Source organism: Mastigoproctus giganteus, chromosome 7 (assembly GCF_048544385.1).
Source record: "Mastigoproctus giganteus isolate SK-2022 chromosome 7, ASM4854438v1, whole genome shotgun sequence".
Taxonomy (NCBI): domain Eukaryota; kingdom Metazoa; phylum Arthropoda; class Arachnida; order Uropygi; family Thelyphonidae; genus Mastigoproctus; species Mastigoproctus giganteus.
Window position 1 is genome coordinate 2,335,126 of NC_143581.1, and position 21,720 is coordinate 2,356,845.

The window sequence follows — 21,720 nt, forward strand, 5'->3', positions numbered from 1 at the left end:
AATAAAACAGGATCTTATTAACGAAGAAAGTTAAAAAGCAAAGCAACAGGCTAAAAGTAGTGCAAGTACTGTGGCTCGAAGGAGAACTGAAGAGGGCGGTTCATCTACGCGGTGCTATATGTGCAATGTTTACAGAATGTCCCGACAGGGCCGTGATACAGCCAAAGAGATTTGCCTTTGTGCATGTGTTCGGTACTAAGAGTATAAGGAAATTAGGGGCGAACTTGGCGTTCTGATTCAAGTTGTTGATTCAAGTTGAAGAACAGGGTGGATGCCCTCGAAGGACTTAAAATGGGGGCCATCAAGCACTTATCAGAGCCCTCACTTATACATCAGGCAACAGAGCTTCAATCCCCAAGGCAAAATGAACTAGTCCGAGAGCAGGTAGTTATTGTCAGTGAGTATTGTGTCGGGGAAATGGGAAATATATTGAACAAAAAGGGTAAGTAGAATAGGACTAGGATATGTCTGCTAGGATTAAATATAGATGACATTGTACAGCAGATGTCATCTTTTAAGGGAAAAGGTGATATTGTTGTACACCTGGGTAATAATGATATTAAGAATACAAGATCTGAGGACTTACTTAACAAGAAAAGGCAGTGCTGAGAAAAAAATCATGAGTTAGTTTTAAATTTGAAAGCGTCTCCAATCCTGCACAGACATGATAGGAGGAGGTCTCAAGGAATGGGATTTCAAGCCCTGCTGTGGATCATCATGGAACTAATAAATACATGGGCTATGTTAGGGCAACTAAGAGTAGCAACAAGTGCATGTGTACTTGAATGTACACTACTGTTAGGAGCATAGCAAATAAATTTCAGGAATTTGAAGTACTGATTAAGTCATGAAATGTATATATTGTGGGGAGGAGGAGGTCTCAAGGAATGGGATTTCAGGTTGCTGAAAAACTGAATAGGTATTTTGAATACCTATATTCATATGTAAAGAATTTTTTTGGGATGGGGATGCCACAAGTGAATCAAATTCTGGCGGGGAGCTGAACATTGCACTTATCACATGGGTGATAAGTGCAATGTTGAGTCATTTTGGTGTAATATAAGCACTGGGAAAGCAAAAATGAGAGTATGAGCGTGTTGTATGCCTAATGACTGTGATAGGTATACCAAAAAGCTGTATAGGGTTGTAGAGTGGGACAGTAAATAAGAATGCCTTATAATGGAGGATTTTAACTTTCAGTTAACTGGAAGAGAGGATCTACGTGATTGCTCCATAGAAGCCACTAGCCTTTTGATAACAAGAGATATTGTTCATGGCTTGTAGCGAAAAAGATGTCACAGATACTGATTCGATTTCTGGCTGAGAAGAAAAATTCATGGGATGCATATAAATTATCAGGCGACACAAAAGCCTACGATGATATTAATCTGCAATCAAGTCACAAAGGAGGTTAGGCAAGCAACGGCAAATTACGAACAGTCTCTGGCAATGAATGCAAAGAAAAGCAGTATCAACCCCTTTCTTTCCCTTTTTTACTAATGTAAACACTAGGAGGAAGGGGTTGAATTCCATTGGACCATTAGATATGAATCGATTACCTGTTGATGATCCTGTCCAGGTTGCTGAAAAACTGAATAGGTATTTTGAATACCTATATTCATATGTAAGGAATTTTTTTGGGATGCGGATGCCACAAGTGAATCAAATTCTGGCGGGGAGCTGAATAATTTTGTGATAACTGAGAGGAAATTCGAAGAAAAATAATTGAAGCTAAATGTGAAAGAGGCACCTGGAGTGGGCGGGATCTATCCAGCTATATTAAAGTAAGCAGCAAATGAGATAAAACTTTTGTCATAATTATGAGGGCAAGATTCAAGAGAGAGAGAGGTCTTTACAGTCTGGAGATGTGTATATTTATCTCCAATTCACAAGGGGGAGCAAAGGAGACATCAGTAATTACAGACAAGTTAGCTTAACTTCTGTTCCAAGGAAAATAATGGAGTTACTTGTTAAAGAAGTAATGCAATTATACTGCAGTCTAAGCATGGCTTTGTTAAGGGGCGATCTTGTCTGACCAAGAGTATTTACTAATTAGATCTCCGTGTCCGATTGGATACTATGACACAGTAACAAATCAACGACGATGCAAAATATAATTTTGATATCACATACTTAGATTTCAGAAAAGATTTTGAAACTCTTGCACATAAAAGAGTGTTATAGAAATTGGAGCAGTATGATAATAAAGGCAACTTACTGCTCTCGATAAAGGGGTTGTTGAGTTGGAGAACACAGAGAGTGGTGATTAATGGGCACTGCTCTTCTTGGAATGATGTTATTAGCGGAGTCTCCCAGGATTCAGTGCTGGGCACATTGCTGTTTTTTACATTTATTAATGATATTGATGGAGGCATATTAGGCTTCACAAGGAAATGGCCACCAACTTGATCGATATAGTGGTATCAAACACTAGCAACTTCCATAAAAGCTACGATGGAATAACAGCTACGAAAAAATCAGGAAGTACTGTACAGAGATCGAACACAGAAAGTCAAAGAAATGTGACACATGGAATAAGTATAGACCATCCCGATCTCCGTGTCAATCGCCGGCATGGTGCCAAAGAACCTTCATAAGAACCTACAGCAATAGGACTCCCAGAGAACCCTTGCATAGAACTCCAAAAACCGCGATTCTAAACACATGTAGAATAGTCAGAGAGTTCTTCGTCAAATAACAGTACCGGACGTAACAACCACCCCACGCACCTGGTACCAGTACCACTCACGAGATGGAAAAACTCGCATCAGGAGAAATAATTAAAATGTTTAAAGCATAGTGAAGTATTATATAAATATCACAAGTTATACATACTTTCATGATTCCCATCTCACCAGTGCGTTTCTCGTCTTTCCTTTAAAGAAGTGCGATGTCTTTTTGTAAGTTCGGTCTCCATAACTGGACACAGTACTCCAAGTGCTGTCTTGCAATTTCCTTATACAATGCATATGACTTCCCTATAACGATACGAATAATGTTTTTTGCGGAACAGGAAAGACGAACTTAAAGGCAGATGTAGCCAAGTTACAAGTTCGAGGGTACGCGCTTTGAGTGACGCAGTTCAAGCTTGTGTGACTACTAAATACGATGCCGTTTCATATATTCTCTATGTTGTGAACTTCTCTGGCATTATGGTGATCCTATAGTCTCGAACCTTTATTAGACGTGTTGGACAGACAACTTGTGTGGTCGAGACCCGCTAATTTTCGTAAAATCGGACAAACCTAACTTATTTTGATTTTTTTCTTGTAGAGGATCTGTGTCCTCATTTTGGATTTTAAATCAATGGTGTGAATTTAAACCAAACAGGATAGAGTGATAAACAGAATGTATCGGTTTTTAAGAAATATTTTAGGAATATTAAGTCAGAAATTCTCTTACCTGAGATTTTTCAGGAATGACTGCATCCGGGTAAGATGCATTTAGAATAGTATTGAAATAAAATAAACCTAGTAAGAGGACGCAGGAATAAAAGCAAACTTTGCCCTAAATCCATGCATGAGGAAATAATTAGAAGTATAAAGGGAGATGAATTCCCGAAGCTTGATGAGGACTTTTCACTTATACCATCTTCAAAGGGGAAGAGAACACGTGTCGAAGGCCGTATTTATATGTCCGGGCACGTTCCATTGCCGTATTCAAAAGAGTGGTGGGAATATTTGAGAGGGCGAAAGGAAGAGAAGAAGAATGGAAGGAAAAATTGTGAATTTGAATTGAAAATTTCTGACTTTATATTCCTAAAATACTTCTTAAAAACCTATACATTCTATTTATCACTCTATCCTGTTTGATTTAAATTCACACCATTAATTTAAAATCCAAAATGAGGACTAGATCCTCTTACAAGAAAAAGTCACAATAAATTAGCATTTGTCGGATTTTACAAAAATTAGCGGGTCTCGACCACACAAGTTGTCTATCCAACATGTCCAGATTAAGACGTGATTCTCTGAACGTTAGTTGAACTTGTAAAACAACTGTGTAAGAAAGGTTTTCATTCCGTGGCTGAGTTAGTCGGTCTCAGGCGTAGATGGCAAGTTTTTTCCTCCAGAAACTGGGGGTTTTTCGTCCATCAGAGAACGCACGTAATTTACAGTCATAATACATATATGGGTATATATAAGGGATTACGGGTGGCCCTAATTTAATAATTTGAATTTTTTTGTGTAAGAAAGAAGGCAATCGCGATTATCAGTCTGCGAGGTAAAAAAAGGAAAAATAGTGAACCCCAACTGTCACCCTAGAATGAAGCATAGTTTTTAAGTCTACGGGGTTATAACAGCCAATTAGACCCGCAATCTGATACAAAAAAATGGCCACAAAGAATTATCACGTGTAAGTTGGTTGTCCCTTTTGGTATGGAATGGTAATCCTTCGGAAGCACTTTAGTGCTCACGAGGAAGTGTTCGAGATGAACGACGTGTAGAGCTAGTTTTACGACGGTACTCAATGCGAAAGATCGTTCGGGTCACTGGGAAACAGCTCTGTTCACTTACGAAGTGGGGAAGCGAAGCGTCCTGCTGACCACAAACGAAAAGGGAGCAGCGAAGCATGAAACAATAATATAGTACGATTATTCGCATTTTATCCTCTATCACCTTTTAGGGATTGCGTGATTTTTTCCTTAGTAATCATGGCGCTACGACGACATCAGATACAGATAACTTCTTTCCAGAATGGAAAGAAGAGACCAAGAGCGAATCGGACCAAAAGCGAATCCAGGACCTGGGGGGGAGAAAGGAATTACCACCCTGAAGTTATTCTGAAAACATATTCTTGCATGTTAAGACACTACAAGCAAATTGTAAATAGAACAATCTTCAGATAGTATTAGCCACCTGCCGTGTTCCTTCCTGCCTTTTAAATGCCCCACTTTCTCTTGGATTTGGTTTCGGATCACTCCAAATGTGTTCCAAGTCAAGAGGCTTTCCACTGCCAATGCCAGAAAAGAAGGGAACACAATTAGAGCCTGTTAAACGGGACATCGTCTCTTTCCCCAACAAAATGCGCGAAAAAGCAGATACAGTAAACCCTCGCAGGCAGATAAGTCACTCTGACTGTGTCTTTTTATAGTTTTTAAATAAAGGCTCTACTCTACAGTGATAAATATTGTTATTTATTTTCATTTTGATTTATTAAATTTTCCATTTATTTGTGTTCTAAGTTTTTGTTCTTTTAAGGCCATCTTTTGCTTCACTGATTAAGCGATAATCCGGATGACCTGTTCCCGCCAATTAATCCACATTAGAGAGGGTTTACTGTAACTTCATCGAACGTGCAAGCAAGCAACATGATATCAGAAACAAACCACGCAGTTCTTATCCCCCCCCCAAACTATTTCGGATTTATATTCGCGGCATGAGGAAAGTTGTTTCAGTGACTGAATAAAAGTGAGATTGAATGGCACACAATACACTTGCAACGTATCTCAGATGGAAAAAAAAATAATAAACTTCGTTTCAAATTTCAGAATCAAAATAACGATCTCGAGGTCCTCGCTGCCACTTTTACGCATTTCGCAATGACCGTTATCTTAAAAGCGAAGGTGAAACAGCAATCGCGAAATAGGGGGTGTCTTTATCTGTTTACCTGATTTCTGTGTCGTAATACTCGCAAGTTTTGCGCAACTTTGTTTACAAAGGAGATGATGGTGGTTTCTTTCTTTCTATTTTTTTTTTTTTTTTTTCATAAATTTGAAGTTTGGTTCTATTTTTATTTGTATTTAAAAATGTGCATTTTTAGTTTATTTTTAATGTATACGTTTATATCAGTGGACCACTTCCCCAATATACATTATTAACCCCTAACAGTGAAGGGCTTGTACAATAGAAGAAGAGTCCATTTTCTGATTGTACAATAAAGAATACTTATTTATTTATTCCACATGAGTGACAGAGAGAGAGATCTGTCTGACCAATTTGCTTGGATACTACAATGTAGTCACAAACGAACTGCAAAAATATTAATTTTTACATCATTCTTATAGAAAACAAAATGGGCCTCAGGTTTTGGGCCCATTTTGTTTACTATATTTATCAATGATATTCATGACGACATATCAGGCTGAATATCCAAATTTGCATGCTGAATATCCAAATATGCTGAATATCCAAAAAAGATGATATAACGGTTGGCAAGGTGGTTAATAACAGTACGCTACTGCAATAGGATCTAAAAAAGTTTGGCAGATTGACTGAGGAAAGGCAAGTGGAGTGTAACATTGACGAATGTAAAGTACGTACTGCATATTGGTAGCAGTAATCCCAAAGTAACGTACGAACTGTGTGGTTGGTTGATTGGTGGAACAAACTTCCATCTGTTGTTATAAAAGCTGATAGGTTAAATGAATTTAAAGAAGATTAGTGGCCCGGATGGCTCAGTCGGTAGAGCATTAGGCTTTTAACCTAAGGGTCCAGGGTTCGAGTCCCTGTTCGGGCGTGAGTTATCTTTTGTAAAAGTGTATAAGGCCTGACGTAGCTCAGTGGTCAGGAGCGAAAATGCATAGCACGCGTTCCTTGAGTCGACCGGGATTCAAGCCCGTGACTACTAAATACGATAAATATTTGTATTGACGATTTATTGTAAACTCTACTGACTTGGATGTCGTGCCGGAGTATAAACAGAAAATTTGTTTATTTTAGACAAACTATTGAGAAGAATGGAGAGGTAAAACGGGAAGTGTTCGTTTTTTTTTGTTTTTTTTCTGATGATGCAAAATGTCCTTTTGCATCATTTGCCACTACTAATCTATCGACAACCTGTAAAACTACGGTTGTCGATAGATTAGTAGTGGCAAATAAATGATATGGCATTTTGCATAGAGTAGCTTATATTCACGAGGGTACGTTACCTCTAGACAGACTCCTTTAAATCTACTCCACGTGATTGTTTCAAGTAATTTCGATGTCCTATCATCGAAATTACTTGAAACAATCGATGCACCATCAAAATCTTCGAGATGGAAGGCTGTGAAAGCGTTGAGAGAGACTGGAATGTGAACGTTGTGAGTCGTGTTCGCAGGTTTACGAATAATTATCTTTATTCAATTCCTACTATTAGTTCACACTCTCCCTATATATATTTATATATCTTGTTCAAATTTTCAATCGTTAATAAAATACTTTTTATTCATCCACTCAAGTTCAAATACATTTTTTTAAACTTGTAGTTGATGACACTTGATGTTAATACAGTTTTTTCAAATATTAATTCATTAATTAAATTTAATTAATTAATTTTAGTTTTATATGGGAGAAAAAAAATTCTCTTATATAAGATATAAATTTAGGAATAAATACCGTCAGTGGCGAAGCGTGTAGATCGCTGGAAAAAAATTTCTTTTTTCATTCTGGGTTCTAGTCTGAGTCAAAGAGGGAACAAAATGGAAAATGAAACATGTGAATGAAAATAATAGTCCAACACCATATATAGAAAGGAAAATGGAAAATTGCAAGGAAATTCGCTTTCTATTTTGCCACTTAATATTGTGATTCTGTCATATGTATATACATATTTATATTAATTGTAATTATTTAATAAAAAGTAAGTAAAATAAAATTTTTCTTTGTTGACCTAAGTAGGAATTGACTTTAAATTTTTTTTTTTATATTACTTGTTTTTAAATTCAACTCTTGTGACTTAGGAACATTATGCTGTGTTCCGTTATTGCTTTTATTGCGCATGTACATGCTCCCCTTTATAGCTTGAACTGTTTGTCGACAGATGGCGGCACCTGAAAAGACTGGTGTCACCATCTATAGGCAATCATTTGCAGAATAAACAACATTTCTTGTCAATTTTATATCTCTAGCATTCTTTTATTCCAAATTATTCGCATTTTCTTGGGGTATCATTTAAAATTATTACTCACCTTGAAGAAAATGCTCTTTCCGTTCTGAGCAGTTAAAATTCGAGACACGAAGACTACATATCTGTTTTCTTTCTGAACCGCATTATGAATTAGCTTTTGCATTTTTAAAGCTTTGGAATTCCTGAGAGAAATGCCGAAAGGATTAAACTTCAGAGATTACTTTATATTCTATACTTGTAGTAAAACGCCAATGTGGATAGAAAACACAACTTTTGAATATCTCAGTAATGAACTTCCCCACCACCTCCCCCACTGTGTTTATATATAGGCGCTGTCTCGACTTGTTTTTTAATGCGGTTTGAAATTTCTTGAAATATATCCAGCAGAAATTCAAATAAATGGAAACTTCAATCTTTAAATAAATATCCATACGTATTTATTTAAATTGTACTTATTTTTAAACATAAAATATAAGAAAAAACAAAGTTTAAAAATTAAAAAAATTAAAAATTTATGTTTTTTTTTAATGTTCACACTATTTCGTGTAATTTTAATTAAAGTGTCAAAAGTTGTATAAATTTAACCGTTTCCTATTAAAAGATATACGCGCTATTTATTTATTTTTTATTATATATTTTTTCCAATTTACGATTTTTTTAATATATATATATATATACTGTATTTTATTTTTAAGTTTTAAATAATATTTTTAAAACTTTAGTAACAGTCATTGATTTTCATTCAAAAAAGTTGGTCTGGGTAATTAAAAATTCAAAGGAAAATTCATTTGCTACTGGTTTTCTTAATTTTCCCAAATTTATCGAACAGTTACTCTCCCCGATATATCTCTTCTATTTTGGGATGGCAATGAAGGAAGCAAAATAGCAGAAAACAATTTGGTTGCGAAACGCATTCTATTTACGATACGTAGTGACGCTTTTGTGGCAACGTTAGATTTCCATCAACAACAGTGGTAGATGTCAACTTTTTTTTTTTTTTCCAAGTATCCCTTTTAAATATATTTCGATGATTCCAAAATTAAAAATTAACAGCCGAAATCAACGGTTGAAAATCAGTGTAGATAAAAAGCATATCGTGAATGTTTTTTCGGTAATAATCATATCTCAATCTCACACCGGGTGGAAAAGATCTGAGTTCGAGTCCAGTCGACGAAATTTTATGGGCCTTTTTCACAAAGGTCTCGGGCGATGGTGGCATAGTTTTTTCTCCCGGAAACTCGGTTTTTCGTCCAGCAAACAGAAAATCGACCCCAGAACACACGCAATTTATAGATGGAGTATACACGGAGCAATATTAGTCGCTGATGCTCCTAAAACCACTATTACAACGTGTCTCTGAATTATACAATCACTGTAAAAGAGCCAGAAATGTGATTAATGTAGGTTTTTGTGAGTAGTGTGTGTGTTCTGTTGTGTTCTGGTCACTTGGCTACCCAGAATCATCCGTCACCAGGATAGATCAGCGGCTCCCAACCGGTAGTTCGCGAACCCCTGGTGGTTCGCGTAACGCGTAAGTGTTCCAAGGAGTCGCACTAAAAAATCTGTAATTGGTTCTGCTTAGATTTACATAGGTAAGCTACAATAATAAAGGTTTTAGGAAGTTTTGCTCAAAAAGAAGTCATATTTTAGATAAAATAAGTGTTGGTGAGTGATAGGCTAAGATCTGGGACCGAAAGGTGGTTTCATTTTCCGACTGTGAACTTTTTTAAAATGGCTATCATTACTATTCTTGGATATAGGAAAACATAGGAAATTTCAAGGTCATTAAATTTTTAAGGAACTATAATCAGTCACTGGGAATTATTAGCGGAATAGTTGTGCTACCTGATAGCTTTGTGGTAGAAGTTTTCAGGATACCAAATTGTATGTAAAAATACTCACGCGTTGTTGAGTTATTTATTACTGTTATTTTCAAGGTCACAGTCATTCTACCGAGTCAGCCATTTTCATGAGATAAAAGAACTACAGCAGTGCCACCTGCTTGTTCAGTGGGATTAGAAATTCGGCATAAATTGCGTAAAATTATTAAATTGCGACATCACCATTGTATAAGAGCTATCACTTCTATATAGCTGCGTAAGGCTTGGCAGATCGGCAGCTTAAATCCCTAGCCCGGATAAATGGTGAGGGTTGACGTTAGGAAGGGCATCCGGTCGCAAAATCTATGCCAAAACAAAAGGTGATTGATGGAAAGTAGATGTGTCGGGGCTACCTAACAAAGGACGGGTCCGGTTAAAGAAGTTAGTTCAGCTAGAGATAAAGAAGGAGCTGAAAAGTTTTAGAATAGGAACATTGAACATTGGGACGATGAATGGAAAGAGCAGAGAGATTGTGGATTTGATGCAAAGAAGAAGAACAAAGGACGGGTCCGGTTAAAGAAGTTAGTTCAGCTAGAGATAAAGAAGGAGCTGAAAAGTTTTAGAATAGGAACATTGAACATTGGGACGATGAATGGAAAGAGCAGAGAGATTGTGGATTTGATGCAAAGAAGAAGAGTGAAGATCCTATGCCTACAAGAGACTAGGTGGAGGGGAAATAAAGCAAAAGAGCTCGGTGAAGGGTATAAGTAGTTCTTAAGAGGAGCGGATGAGGGAGGAAGAAATGGAGTAGGTGCCGACCCCATATGAACGTGGGAAGAAGGCGAGGACAAAGAAGAAGATTATTGTAAACTACAAAATATAACTAAAAATAAACAATAAAGTAAAATAAAATTAAAAGAATTCCCAAGGAAAGAAACCACATCTCCCACAATTCCTTATAATTACTTTACTATCTTACAGTATATCACGTTAAATAAATATCTAAAATTATTTCTTGACTATATGTCTAAGAGTATGTAAAAGGTTGTTTATCCATGGGTAATGCACTTCCATCATTTCTACTACCCAGGTAGTATGCATGCTACATCTCATATTGTCAATTATGATTGTTTGATTACATCTCATAATGTGAATACATTCACAACGAGTTGCCGAGGTATTGTACTGCTTTGAATAAGTAACGCTTCACCAGTGGAGAAGACTAATATCACTTATTCTCGGCGGAGACCACCACCCAGACGGCACCGTTTCGAAGCTTGTTGGCATACTCATCGGTGGGTGGGCAGGTACCCTGTTATTCTATAGTGACAACCCAATTATGAAGTATAACTCCACAATATGAGAGACGCTTGATGGTGTGCATTGTTTAATATTTCTTGAATAAATTTCTAAAAGTATGAAAAAGGTTGTTTATGCATGGGTAATGCGAGATATAATCAAACGATGCATGCATAATACCTAGGTAATAGAAATGATGGAAGTGCATTACCCGTGTATAAACAACCTTTTTCATACTCTTACACATTTAGTCAAGAAATAGTTTTAGATTAAACCATACACACAATCAAGCATCTCTCATATTGTGGAGTTATACTTCATAACTGGGTTGTCACTATTGCAACACCAGGGTACCTGCCCACCCACCCACCGAAGAGGAGCCAATCAGATCCGAAACGGTGCCGTCTGGGAGGTCTTGATGAGCCCCTCATCACCACGAATAGGTAACAACAACCTTCCCTAATGGGGAAGCGTTGCCTATTCGAGGGGATTCATGAATGTTTGAGTTCAGTGAGTGTGAGAAGTAACTGTTCTTTTCCTCTTCCTCTCCTACTACCACTCTCTTACACCTTTTTTTGCTTTCCAAACTCTAATAGGGACAGTATGTGGATAACAGAGTCTCTTATCCCATACCATTCTTCAAACGGAGAAGAATGGTATGGGATTCCTCAGCTATGGAGAAGACATTAGTCTTCTCCATAGCTGAGGCGTTACTAATTAAAGGAAGTGCAATACCTCGGAAACTCGTTGTGAAGGTATTCACAATATGAGATATAATCGAAAAATGTATGCATACTACGTGGGTTTGAGCAGGGCAAGTTTTCTCAAACTGGATGGTGGAGACCAATGTGCTGTCATCAGCAAAATCAGCAAAAGATAGGATTTCCGGTCAATGGAAGAAGTAGAAAGGATGGAAGTGCATTTCCTATGCATAAACAACCTTTTTTATATAAATATGTTTTCCATACTAATTTTTTTTCATTCTCAAGGATCATTGTTATGTATGGGTACTTTTTTTTAGAACCTATAGTACTTAATACCGTGCATAGGTTCAAAAGATGAATGAAGATACTTGTTGACATTGGACTTGAACTTCTGTAGACTGTAATTTTCAGGAAATACGTGTGAAGGAAGGTTGTTCCAAAAAACAGAAATTGAATGAATAAATGAGGAAGAAGAAATGTTGGTTCTGTGGGATTGAACTTGGAGAGTAAAAGGATGTTCACTGGTTGCGGCACGTGTTCGGACTGCTTTGAACGAGAGAGCGTGAATTACAGCAGCCAATTCAGAACGACAGTGTCCATGCAAGAATCTATAGAAAAGGCATGCAACAGAAACTGAACGTCTATGAGACAGAGAGTGGAGAGACTCTGTTTAATAGATGTCTCTGTTACAGATGAGCCATTAATTAGCCTAACTGCCCTCTTTTGAATGGAATCTAGAAGCCTGAGAGAGGTTTTGGGGGACACCGCCCCAGATGTGGGAACAATATTCCATGGTAGGGCGGATTTGCGATTTGTACAGAGTGAGCAGCTGTTTGGAAGAAAAGTAACGCCGTGAGCGAAGGAGAAAACCCAGTTTTTTTGGATGCAGAGGAAGCAATATTTGTAATATGTTTTATGACAAGAGAGATTAGAAGTCAGTGTAACCCTCAAGATCTTGCCTAGAAATCGGAGCGTAATCGAAAATAAGCATAGGAGCAGAAGAATCCTTTTTGCGAGATATAAGTAAGGACTGAGTTTTGGAAGGATTGAAATTAAGTTTTCTTTACCCCACTGTCGAATTACCTTGAAATCGGCATTTAAGGATTGGCAGCGGATACTCGAAAAGTTGAAGCTGTTTGAGCAGGGCAAGTTTTCTCAAACTGGATGGTGGAGACCAATGTGCTGTCATCAGCAAAATCAGCAAAAGATAGGATTTCCGGTCAATGGAAGAAGGTCATTAATATACAAGTGGAAAAGAGTAGGAGAAAGAACTGAACCTTGGGGAACATCAGCATTAGTGGAGAAGTTAGAAGACAGAGAGTCATCTACCATCACCCGCAGTGAGCGGTCAGGAAGAAAACTGGATACCCAATTACAAAGAGCAGCTGGCAAACCATAGGATGGAAGCTTATTTGGAAGACCTTTATGTCTTTGAAATGTCAGGAGCAATGGCTGGAGTTTCACCAAACTTTTCCATTGAATTTGTACATAGATGGGTAACATAAACCAGTGGATTGACACTGACGGAATCCATACTGGCAATCGTTGATCAGATGAAAGATTTCCAGATAGTTTAAGAGTTGGCAGTTAATTGATTTCTCCATTACTTTGGAAAGAGTAGAAGTAATTGAAATGGGACGATAATTGGATGGGAGGGATTTGTCACTCTTTTTAGGAACTAGCTGGATATGAGCAAACTCTAAGCAGAAGGAAAAATACCTTTGGAAGAAAGTGAAACAAGACAACACAAAACAGGAGTAAGTTCAGTGGCAAGTACAGATTTTGAGAACAAGTGGAGAAATACCATCAGGACCTTTCTTAGCATCAGATTCATCAAAATCCTTCTGACGTCCTGTTGTCGGAAAACCACAGGAGGCCTTGAATGGAGTGTACTGGAAAAGGTTTGAAGTGATTTACCAAAATCATCAATACATGAGTTGGAAAAAAAATAGGATGCTAGCAGGTCAGGTTTATCTTTGGCTGATGTGGCAACAGAAACCATCTGGTTTTGACAGAGGTGGGAACAGAGATGGGCAAAAATTGCGGCCAATGGGTTTGGCAAGAGACTAGAATGCTCGGCTACCATTTGGACAAGAAGCAAGTTTTCTACTCTTAGCCTGTTCGAAATCTGTGTTCGGAGTTTTGAAAAATATCTTTAGGCAATTGGTTCGGTGACAACGAAGTTAAACAGTGGATTGAATGTCCCTGAAAAAGCCGAAAAAAGAATTCCTTGAGTATCACAGAGATTTTACCTCAGAGGTGCAGGAGTTCTTACGTTCCCCGAATAAACACTTTGAAGTCGCAATGATTATTTTATAATAAGAGGCACTTGATGTAATACGTTGTATTTTATAAAACGAACCAGTTAGAGGATCACGTGATTATGGGCTAGTCTGGAACAAATTCATAAACAGACTTTTCGTACGATATTCAGCACATTAAAATGAAATTAAATGAAAAGAAATCGGTCAATTTGATTTAATTTAATGAACTCAATCGAAATATAAAATTAAATCAAATATTAAATATATCTGATCAATTTGAAATAATATTAAATTAATTGCGCTCGGACAATCGTTGTCTTGCCCCAGTACCTGTCCATTCTTGTTCTGTCCCTTGAAAAATGTATCTTAAAATAAGATTGAAAACAATTTGCTCGCTTCCTGAGGAAAATAAGTTTTTTTTTTGTGGGGAGCTTTCCAGTTCCTTTCATGTTTTAGCAAAAAGGCAACTTTCGCGGACAAAGATTCCAAATTTTAATAAAATGGCGCCTGAAAAGGGAATGCACGTAAAACTGAAGTTTAATTTGTGTTCGTTCGTATTGTGGGAGAAGAAGGAGGGGGAGAACCTACGAAATTCTGGCAGCACCACAAAAGCATTTCATCTGCCAGCAACTAAGCAAATATTGGTAAGAAGTGAACTCTGCGTCTGTGACGGAATAACACGCAACTGGAATGACCTCAGCTGCACCGAACGAGGCCCGCAGTCTCTTCACTTCCCGTTTACCTTCGAGCAGCATCTGAACTGCGGGTTTGCAGCGTCTGTTGACAGAGTGCGCCTTCCACGACTTTTCAAGGAGATTCTCTTCGTAGTTTGAACAGTTCAAAGTAACGCCATGTCGTATATGAAAACTGTACGGTTTCCCGATTGCTTCGGGTCTCGCGAATAAATAATTTGTTTCCGGCTACCCCACGTGTATAATGTGTACGGCCCGACAACGTCGCAGTAATTGCCTCGCAAAGGAGTCGCTATACTGCCGCTAACGGGAGAACTCAGTGGCTGTTATTACACCAGAATGACGCTGGAGTTGGGTCAGAACACTCGGAGACACAAATAGATCAACTTGTTCGACCCAGCGCACCGGTGTCCTAATGACACTACACGCGGAAGCAAACCACAATGAAATATGAACTAAAATAACAGAAAGGAATATATATGACCTCCCAAAATATTAGATTCCACGAATACCAACCAGTACTACTTCCAGGTTCTCATGGCCGCTGAAGAAATAGATAAATGTAGAAGTTGTTATCACATGTACGAAGAAAGTTTTATACGGATTCAAGAGAGAGTTGAACTGTTAGGCAATCCGATTGTAGTTTTTCATATTAATTTCAAATTCTTCTTCTTCTTCTTCTTCTTCTTCTTGGATTTCTCCGTGGTATCGGCGGTTATCCTCGACCTAACTTTTTTTTTTGTTATTTTTTAATTTTGTTTCTGCACTCTTTTCTGGCCTCCCAGTCCCCGTTCTTCAGTTTCCTCCTTTCCATAGCCGCCCTCACTCCCTCCATCCATGCCCTTCTAGGTCTTCCTCTCTTTTTCTTTCTAGCGGGTATCCATTCCATTGCTGTTTTTGGTAGCCTCTCTTTCCCCATTCTCATAACATGTCCATACCAATTTAGTCTTTTCTGTTCTATTCTGTCTATGATCTTTTTTTGAACGTCCATTGGTTTTCTTATATCTTCGTTCCTGATTCTTTCCAATTTAGATCTTCGGGCTGATCTTCTACAAAAATCCATCTCGACAAATAGTAATTTCTTCTTTTGCCATTCCTTTATAGTCCAAATCTCAGATCCGTATAGTAGGATACTCTGGAAAATTGCGTTATATATTAATCGTTTGGTTTTGGAAGAACATTATTGCTCCATAATACTGGGTTCAGCATTCCCAAGACCTTTCTTCCCTCATTTAAACTAGCTCCTAGATATTTAAACTGTTTCACATTCTTTATTGATGTTCCATTGGAATTCAAAATGTCCCCTGTTTAATTCATATATTTCGTCTTACTGAAGTTTATTCTGAAACCCCATATTTTATATTGTTCCCGTAGCTTTCTACACATAGTCAGCATCCTTCGCAATCAGTACCTGGTCATCTTCAAACAAAAGATTTGAAAGGTGAATGCTTTGATCCACACATAATCTCATTGATCTGCATCTTTGGGACCAAGCTTCCAAAGTCACTTCCAGGTGCGACATGAATAAGGTGGAGGATAAACAGCACTCCTGTAGCAAGTCTGTTGATGTTTTGAATTTCCTTGATATTTCTGACCCAACTTGAATGCAGCAAGTGTTATTTTTGTACATTTTTCTAATTATGTCAATCAGTGGTTGTAATATTGATATTTTTTCATGGCATTCCACAGTATCTTTCTTAGGACACTGTCGTAAGCTTTTTCCAAGTCAATAAACACTAATCCTATATCCTGTCCAGTAGCTTGACATTTTTTCAGAATCAGCTTGGCCATAAATAGATGGTCAATACAAGAACGTCCAGATGTAAATCCACACTGCTCCTCCGAAATCCTCATTTCTTCCTTCAGTATCCTACTAAAAAGCTTTGCAATTGGGTTTAAAACGCAGATTCCTATGTAAGTTGAACAATTTCTTCTGTCCTCTTTCTTAAACACATAAGTGATGTATCCCAGTGTCATCTCTGATGGTATTTCTTCCCCTTTACAAATTTTGTTAAATAGTCTCATGAGCAGCTAGATGATCTTCTCTTCTTCGTTTTTTAGTAACTCCATGTTCATTCCCCCAGGTCAGGTGCCTTTCCGTTTTTTCATGCTCAAAGCTAATCCTTACTTCTTCTCCTGTCCAGGCAGTTTCAACTTCGTTATCTCCAACTTCTTCCCTGTTCTCAATCAGTAGCTCTTCATAATATATACACCATTCTTCTAATTTTATTACACCCAGATTAGCCTTTTGTTTATGTGATTGTCGCAAGCTCTTCAGCACCTTCCACGCTGCAGCAGATCTCTTAAATCCTATCTGGCTGTTTACTTCTGCGCAGATTCTATCCCATGCCTCATTTTTTGCTTTGTTAATTTTAGTTCTTACTTTTTTTATTTTTCTCCCTATACATGCTCCTATGTTCATCACTTTTAGAGCTAAGCCATCTGGAAGGAATTCTTTTAATTCTGAATTCATCCAGGTATTTTGTGTCTTTTTATCCATTCTGCCCAACACTTCTCCTGCAACCTTCGTTATTGTTGTTTTTGAGTGCTCATAAACGTTTATGAGCGTTTTATGTTAAACAAACATTTAACATAAACGTTTGTTTATGTTAAAAAACAATGAATACCTGTATCAATAAACAATAAATTTTAAAGCGGATTAATGAAAAAAAAAATCTGTTAAAAGATGTTTGTGTGCTTCATGATTGAAACTGATAAGAATGAATACAATTGCGTGAATCGGTGTGAGAGAATATTTTCACTCGCCTTCCTTCTACACGTGTGGAATGGGACTGGGCCCGAGTCCTATCTAGACAGGAAGAACTTTTAGGGGATTTCTTGTAGCCAAGTTAGTCGGTCCTGACAGACAGTTGCATTATTTTGGTTCCAAAACTGGGATTTTTCATCTGGAAAATTGGCAAACCGGTTGTAATTGAGTTATCCTGAAAGTCGCAAACACATTCGTATCATATAAGTATCGCAAAAGAAAGATGCCAAAATTGATGTCAACAGAGCTGAAAGAGAAAAAGAAAGCAAAAAAAAAAAAAAAGAACAAAAAAAGTGCTTGGCACAATTACAAGCTATCGCGTGGCATGGTTTTATAGGCAGAAATGCAGAAATGTAAATAAAACCATTGAGGGCGCAAGAGTTGTAAAAGAGGAGAATGAAAAATTACTGAAAAGTTTTAGAATGGAAAAAGCAGTTCTACTTATATATGAATACAAGAAAGCAAGGGATGAATCAAGATGGTGATCGGGGGGGGGGGGTACAACTAGGCAAAATGGCGGCCTAAATATGAAGCCGAGTCGAACCACTGTAACATAAATAACACGATGATGGGAAGGGCCTATCTGATAAAGCCATTAAAACCTGGGGCTTTTACACTCTTACTCTGGCTCAGTAGCTTTCTCTAGTGTTTTTTGGCACTCGTTTGGAGAGGTTTGAGTTTGATTCCAGTCGATGACTGGAGGAATCGCCAAAGGTCTCCCTTCAATCGAGGCTGTAGTTAGTCGCTCTCTGGTGGATGGGGTAGGGATTTTTCCCGTGAGTAAGTCCGGCTTTTTCAGCCTACATAATACTGAAATAGACCAGTGAACGCGCACTTCTACAGAAACATGCAACAGCGCAGCATGATCAAAGTCGCCGATGCGTTCCAAAAACAACAAAAACTTCAGGTGGAGATGGTGGGGATTTCCCAATTGTATTGTGAAAGGTGGCAGGTGAGTGCATCCAAACATTAGTAGTGGTTGGGCTTTATTCACTGAGTTCACTTTCACTAATCAAATTACCTAAGTATAAGTTTGGCGCACCAGCAGCATCCCTAGGTTGATCTCGACCGAACTTGATGGACTATATAGCTACATTCTCCAGACAGTCAGAGGCCCCCAATCAGCTGCAACTTCATGTGAACGTTCACCTGATGGGCCAACTAGCCTAAGTGAAATGAACCACGCAGCAACTAATCATTGCAATTAATGCCCTATCCCCGACTGCTACAATGGGAGATGATATGATTCCCCAATTTATGCTAAAGTGCCATAGCCCTTATCTTGCCGATAACTTAAACACAATATTTAATAAACCTCTCCCAGCATCACTTCCCTCCCCGTGGAAACGCTGTACAGTAAAATTCATTCCAAAATTTCAAGCAGCCAACACCATCAGCCAGTACAGACCAATAGCCTGCACTTCAATTCTCTTAAAGATTTTTGGAGAGAGCCTTGCCTCCCATCCTAGCACACCAAATTCTTCTGCACGTGCCTCCACAGATACATTATGCAGTTTCTGTCATGTCTACCATGAACAATCTAGATGTCAATAAATCTGCCATTCTTTGAGCTTTTGGGAATAACTCTGAGATGACCATCACCTACCTTGACCTCCAAGCAGCCTTTGAGACTATCCACATCCCGGCACTCATCGCCCTCTTGGAATTTAACTTAACCTAATCTAACCTACGATCACAAAAACCATTAGTGCAGAAGTATCTCAAGGGGGATGATACTTTCTGGAATTGTATTTACAGCCGTCATCGTACCCTTGATTGATAAAGGACCCAACGTCATATGCTACGCCGAAGGTCTAAAGATACTAATCCGAATCAGTCTAGGAGACATGTGAACGCTAACGTCTGTGCAAACCTCAGCGACTCGAAAACTCTTAAATGCTTCAGGCTTTCCATCAACTTATCTAAATCTGCCCACATTACCTTCTCACTGAATAGTAATCCAACACAGATGATAGCTACTATTGGAGGATCCCAGATACTAAATGGGCCCACGCAATCTTAGACCCCAAGTTACGATTTCACAATCACATCGAAAAAACACTTACTAAATTCCGTCGGATGTACTGCCTAGCGAAGTACCAACTCCTCCACTTCCTGAGCCTGTGCTCAATAGGATTCTTTAAGTGTTCCCCGTGTACAAATTCATTTCTGTAGTCAGGGAAATTCAAAATGGAAATGGAAAAATGTAATCATTACAGGGTGTCGTTTTTGCTTTTGTTTGCATTCTGTTTTTGTACAAGTAACGTTTTTTCTGTAGCATCGATTTCCTTTGGAAATTTGCCGCGATGGGAATAAAGATTTATTTATTTAAATGGTTGTCTAATCGTTTAATAATAAGAGGATGTTGTGATATGTTATTACCTGAGCGTTTATTTATTATTTTGTGTAATAAAACATTTTTGGTCGCTTAAATAAATATTAAAAAAAAATAAAAAATAAATAAAATACAATTAGATTGGCATATCAAGAGAAAGGCCACGAGCAGAGCGCTGCTCTCAACTTCGTGTCACTCGTGAAGGCATAACTTAATGTTATGGTAACTGATGCAATACTTAATGTATTGCATCAGGCATCCGTGTAAAACTAGTCACCAAATGCAACGTTTAATAGAATCTACGTCACAAGTTCCTTAGATGTTTCCTGTTGACGAAAATGTCCCCTAACAGAGGGCATTTAATAACTTTTTGGTGAAGGTTGATAGATGACAAACTTTAATTTAGTAAAAATAGTTCGTTTGTGTTACACGAGATGGCAGCACTTAAACACGCAAAGACGAGGCTTACTTAATCGCCGATATTCAGCACGAAGAAGTATTTTTCTTTTCTTTATTTCAATTCTTTATGAACTTCGCTCATTCAAAATCTCTTTACTGAACTCGGATAGGAGATGGAAGAATTGAACTTCATATTTACGATTGAGGAAATATCTTAAACTTAACGTTGTCGGCCACTTCGCAGTTATTCGAACCGAACTCTGGAAACAAAACTCGGTTCTGAATGTTTGCCAAAGTGTGGCGCGTGGTCTGCTGTTCTTTTATATCCCATAACAGATGTTCAACGAAGATGCCTCCAACCAAGAAAACATCCGCCCCACTTGAAACACGCTTCCTACAAGGCCCATTAATTTGTCACTTCTTGAACGGTGCTATCTCCCATGTGGTGGGTCTTTCCCCCCCCCCTCATCAGTACAAAAGGTTACGCTATGGTGAACTGCCAAAACTATTGGCACGCTCTCTTTCTCTCTCTCTCTCTCTCTCTGTTTGACGTAATGAGCTTGCCCATCAGGAAAGTACCCATCACGGTGCAGTAATTTTCCAAGTCCTTTAATCAGCGCCTTTTTTTTTTTTTTTTTTTGTTGAACCTTAATATACAAACAGAGGGTATTACCCAATTTGGCACCTCTATGCCATCTTTGTTTTGATTGAAGAAGGTTACGTGCCATTTTAAAACCTAAATACTTGTTCTTTGAGAAGTGATTTGAAGGTAAATGAGAGAGTTCGGGCTTAAGGGGAAGAAAGTAAAAGGACGAACAGCCCGTGTCGTTGTTATAGGAGCACCGGCAACTAAGACCATATTGCTCCACGTTACTGTCTGTGAATTGCGTGTGTTTTGTGATCTATTTTCTGTTTGTGGACGAAAAACTCGAGTTTCCGGGATAAAAAACCAATACTACTCTCGCCCGAGACCGACTAACTCTGCCACGTTGTCAAAAAAGGGCCATAAAAATCCCTCCTGTCGCTGACGGGACTCAAATCGGGTCTTTTCCACCCAGTGGGGAGGGGACAGCGATTCTACCAACTGTGCTACTCACGAGAGCAAAAAGTAAAAGTAAAATTGTTAGTGCAAGTGCCAGAAGATTTTCAGCGCAACGAAATAGTTATATTTTAAATATAGGGCCATCTAGAGAGGAATCTAGTTATACTTCAGTCACAGCAGCATGGATTTGTTAAGGAAATATCTTATTTGTTAAGGGACGGTCTTATGTGACCAAACTTATTGGATACTAAGATGCAGTGACAAAGGAACTGGATACAAAAAATAATTTTGACCTATTTTTACTTTCAGGGAAGCTGTAGCTACTGTTGCACATAAAAGACTGCTGTACAAATTAGAGCAATGTGGCATTAGGGGATGGCTGAGTGGGAGAAAACAGGGAGTGATTATCAATGGATACTACTCTTCTTTGACCAATGTTATTAGTGGAGTCCCTCGGGTTTCGGTGTTGGTCCCATTGTTGCTTTCTATATTTATCGATGATGTTGATGAAGTTGATGATGGTACATCAGGGTTAATGTCAAGGTTTCCATATGATACGGAGGTTGGC

The 21,720-nt window shown here is 38.2% G+C and overlaps 1 protein-coding gene and 1 non-coding gene across 2 annotated transcripts; one reads left to right on the forward strand and one right to left on the reverse strand.

Moving 5' to 3' along the window:
* The first annotated feature begins 6,386 nt into the window (after nucleotides 1-6,386).
* TRNAK-UUU (transfer RNA lysine (anticodon UUU)) lies at nucleotides 6,387-6,459 on the forward strand. The gene has a single exon. It is a non-coding gene; the product is annotated as a tRNA-Lys (tRNA).
* Nucleotides 6,460-16,256: 9,797 nt separating this feature from the next.
* Nucleotides 16,257-16,586, reverse strand: LOC150082431 (uncharacterized). The gene has a single exon (XM_090377746.1). It carries the CDS (start codon nucleotides 16,584-16,586, stop codon nucleotides 16,257-16,259), a length of 330 nt encoding a protein of 109 aa, XP_090233872.1.
* Nucleotides 16,587-21,720: the final 5,134 nt, after the last annotated feature.